The sequence below is a fragment of the Triticum urartu genome, chromosome 2A, assembly GCF_056163025.1.
Source record: "Triticum urartu cultivar PI428250 chromosome 2A, HENAU_Tu73, whole genome shotgun sequence".
In the NCBI taxonomy this organism is placed as follows: domain Eukaryota; kingdom Viridiplantae; phylum Streptophyta; class Magnoliopsida; order Poales; family Poaceae; genus Triticum; species Triticum urartu.
Genome location: NC_141874.1, coordinates 744,175,544 through 744,179,505, shown reverse-complemented (window position 1 = coordinate 744,179,505; position 3,962 = coordinate 744,175,544). Strand labels below are relative to the sequence as shown.

At 55.1% G+C, this 3,962-nt stretch overlaps 1 protein-coding gene across 1 annotated transcript; it reads right to left on the bottom strand.

Moving 5' to 3' along the window:
* Window positions 1-901: 901 nt before the first annotated feature.
* On the bottom strand, window positions 902-3,498 carry LOC125534481 (putative metal-nicotianamine transporter YSL10). The gene is made up of 6 exons (XM_048697694.2): window positions 3,147-3,498; window positions 2,868-3,031; window positions 2,667-2,764; window positions 2,414-2,548; window positions 2,103-2,292; window positions 902-2,026 (listed from the first exon to the last, which is right to left on the bottom strand). The coding sequence occupies exons 1-6, from the start codon at window positions 3,496-3,498 to the stop codon at window positions 902-904; spliced, it is 2,064 nt and encodes a 687-aa protein (XP_048553651.2).
* Window positions 3,499-3,962: the final 464 nt, after the last annotated feature.

Sequence of the window (3,962 nt, the reverse complement as noted above, 5' to 3'; positions counted from 1 at the left end):
GACTGTTAGTGCCCGTTGATTTAAGTGCATGTTAGTACTGCCAATTACTTTGTTTCGTAATGTACATCATACTGCTTAATTGATGTCCCAATGCTTTTATTAGTTTAAGACTTGCTATACTGGGCCTATGAATGTAGTTGCTAGTAACCTCATCGCTAGAACAAAAGGTTACCACATCGAATGTCTTGTATGCAACCAAACAACAACTTTTTGCCTCTTGTTAGCATAGGCTTGCAACCAATATAACCATGCGTGTGTTTTTTACTCAGCTAGGCTGGTGATATAGGGAATCAAACTGTGTGCAAAATATGATATTTTTTCCTGTATCCACTAAGCCAGACTCAGTTGAGTCAGAGATGCAAGAAGACCAAATTTCATGCAGGAAACCAAACAGGCTCTAAGATTTAACGATATATATCTACAACCCAAAAGCGAAAATATTTCAAAGGGGTGGCCCGTCCTCCCCTTATCTCCAGTCATATTTCTCCACCTGGCTGGTTACGTTAATCCCGTAAAACTATCCACGATAGGTCTAACATTACTCGCCCAAAAGGTATCACCCCAAGGTTGAGTATACCTGAATTAGTCGAAAATGCATCACGTGTTCAGTATAGCTGAATTAGTCGAGAAAGGTACCACCCCAAGGTTCAGACTTGAGTTCAGTTTTGCGACTTTGATGCTGGAGAGAGGTTATAGTTCATGATGCATATGCATGCACCCCAAATGTGGTACTGTACTCTTCCCAGTTCCTATGCAAACATATCATCTATCGATTCTACTGAATGAATGTAGCAAGAGGTACACTCTAGTTACTACCAGTACGTACATTAATGTATCTGTCACTACTATGCTAAATACGTATTTATGTGTGTTGTCAGCTGCAGGCAGCTGGTGGGTGAACTTAGCCAGGCGGCGGCGGTAGAGATTTGATGAAGGCCTCCACCTGGATGTTGGTGGCGCGCGGCAGGAACTTCATGCAGATGGGCGGCCTCACGCCGGCCAGCGCCAGCACCGACTGCGGCAGCGTCCAGATGCCGTCGCCGCAGATGAGCCCCGACGCCACGGGCGGCGCGAACGCCTTGGCCCTCGCGCCGTCCACGTGGTCCCACACGAACCGGATCAGGCTCCCGATGCACATGTCGATCCCGAAGTAGGGCCCCAGGTAGAATGGGATGGCCATGGCCATCGGCAGCGGGATGAACTGCGCGATGTTTGGCCCCGCGAGGTCCCGAGCCAGGTTCACCACGATGGCGCCCACGAAGAAGACGATGCAGAGGTCCAGGCAGTGCTTGGGCAGCGACCCCAGCCCCTGCACGCCCAGGATCGCCATGTTGCGGTACACCAGCGCGTTGGGCGACGGGTACTCGGACCCCGGCGTTCCGATGTCGCCGAACGCCTTGTAGAAGAGCCAGAACACGGACGGCGCGATCACGCACCCCATGGCCGTGCCGATCACCTGGCTCACGAACATGGACCGCGGCGACGCCAGCGTCATGTAACCCGTCTTGAAGTCCTGCGTCAGGTCGGACGCCGTGGACACGATGCCGATCATGACCCCGCACGCGGCGAGGCCGGCGATGATGCCGCCGTTGGACGCGCCGGCCCAGGCGCCCACCAGGAAGATGGCCAGCTTGCCGTAGGTGGTGGCGAGGGACCAGTCCGTGAGGCCGCAGCCGTAGGCGTTGCAGAAGGCCAGCACCGGCGCGATCACGTAGGAGGTGGCCACGTGGTACCACCTGAGCTGGTGGAAGATGCGCGGCACCGTGATGACGGATATCACCGCGGTGATCACGTAGGCGCTCAGCGCGAGCGTGTTGGGGATCTGGTCCTTCATGAAGAGCTCCGTGCGGCGCTGGTCGTCGAACGTCTCCGCCGGCGTCAGGTCGCCCCCGGCCTCGCTGATGGGCAGGGTCGGGCCCGACATCATCCCGCGCACCTGCGCCACCAGCGCCGTCATGGTCCGGGTCAGCACCTTGAGGAAATTGTAGAGGCCGTCGCCGAGGATGAGCGAGATGGAGATGAACACCTGCACGATCAATCATATGAATCCTTGGTGCAACGCAACGACGATGAAATCACAAGGACAAGAGAGGGGTGCGTACCCGGTAGCCGACGATGCCGCGGAGGCTGCTGGGCTTGAGGTCGGCGGGGTACCAGTCGCCCTTCTTGTGCTCGATGATAGGCCACATGATCCCCCATGATATGATGCCTCCGAGGAGGACGGAGAGGTTGACGAGGTAGGGGCAGATCATCCCGACACCTAGGTACGTCGCCGAGAAGTCGAAGTAGAACCTGGCCATTCATTTTGTTGCAAATCCATCCAACAAGAAATATTTACACACTTTGGCTAGCTAGCTAGGTATGAAATGTGAAAAGTTGCTGACATATAGTATTTCTCAAGGAGCATACTTACTTTTGTCTGCGTGCCTCGAGGCCCAAGGTGGGGAAGGAGCTGAATCCGCAGTCTTTGCCGCCGGTGTAGAACCACTGGAAGAAGCCCCAGCTGAAGCTCATCGCGAAAAACTTGCCCAGCGTCTTCACCTGTAGCCTGCATGCAGCAGCAGCAATCCAGTCCAGTCCAGTCCAACCACCGGCCGGTAATTAAATTGGCCGGGTACAAATTCAGACAATGACCGTACAAATTCAGATACGGACAACATACGTACTTGGCCAGCTTTGCGCCCTGGGGAGTGTGGAAACTGTTGATGAGGTGCGCCGTGGCCGTGCCGCTCGGGTAGATGAGCTTGTAATCGATGATCATTATCTGAAGCCCAAATCAACCAAACGATTGGCCATGTTTAACGGATTACATTTGTGAAATCAAAATGTTGACTGTAGAGATCAGTGCTGTGGTGAGACGTGCATGCCTTCCTGAGGGGCACCACAGAGAAGAGGCCCAGGAAGCTGACGATGAAGAGGAAGCCGATCATCCAGCCCAGGCTGGGGTTCTTGATGCTATCCTCGTCCCTCACCTCGCCTGACTGCTCGCTGATCCTCTCGCTCATCCCGAACATGTAGCTCCCAAATCCCCCTGCCACGGGCATCTCTTTCCATGTAACCCAAAGAAATGCATGGGAAAAACTTGTGAATGCAAACGATCCATCCATGGAGATCGATTGCCAATCGCTGTGCGGGTGCTTACGTACCGCTGAAGGCGATGCCGGAGCATGCGACGACGCAGGTCTGGACGACGGTGTTCTCCTGGCGGGTGAAGGGCTTGACGCCGGGGATGCCGGCCTTGTCGAGCAGCCTGGTCCAGGAGTGGAGGAGGAAGAAGCCGAGGAGGCCCGCGGAGACGTTGAGGGAGGGGATGATGCCGGTGGTGAGGTTGAGCTTCATCACGATGACGCTGAACATGAAGCCCAGCAGCGCGCTCACCGCCAGCGCCCGCGCCGTCACCTGCTCCTTCCAGTCGGGCACCTCCTGCCCCTCGAACACCCGCTCGATCGACTCCCCCTCGTCCTCCTCGTACTCCTCCTCCTCCACCTTCCTCGCCATCGGTCGATCTCCTCTCCTCTCCTCTCCGGCGCGCCGTCCGTCCGTCGCGCGCGCGTCTGTTTGTGGGGATTGTCTGTTCACTTTGCTTGGTCCCCGCGTGTCAGTCAGTGGGACTTAATGGCCATTTTCTCCGCTCGCTCGCTCGCATGCATGGCGAGCTAGCTAGCGGACGGCGGGTGTTGTGTCGGGATCGATCCGGGTCTCCCGGCTACTGTCTCTCACTCTCGCTCGATCGTTCTTCCCGTGAAGGTAGCACTAGGCGGTCAAACCTGGCCAGTTTGACACTGAAAACCTACTTTCTTAGATTTTCTTTAACTCGAGGGGTTAAGGCCCGTTCGAAACACACGCTGACACGCCAACCTAAAACATACTCCTATACTACATTGCATGTACTCCGTTTCATGTAGTTGCATGTTTTTTTTCTAATCAAACAACGACAAAGTTTCGTAGAGAAAACTATTCAT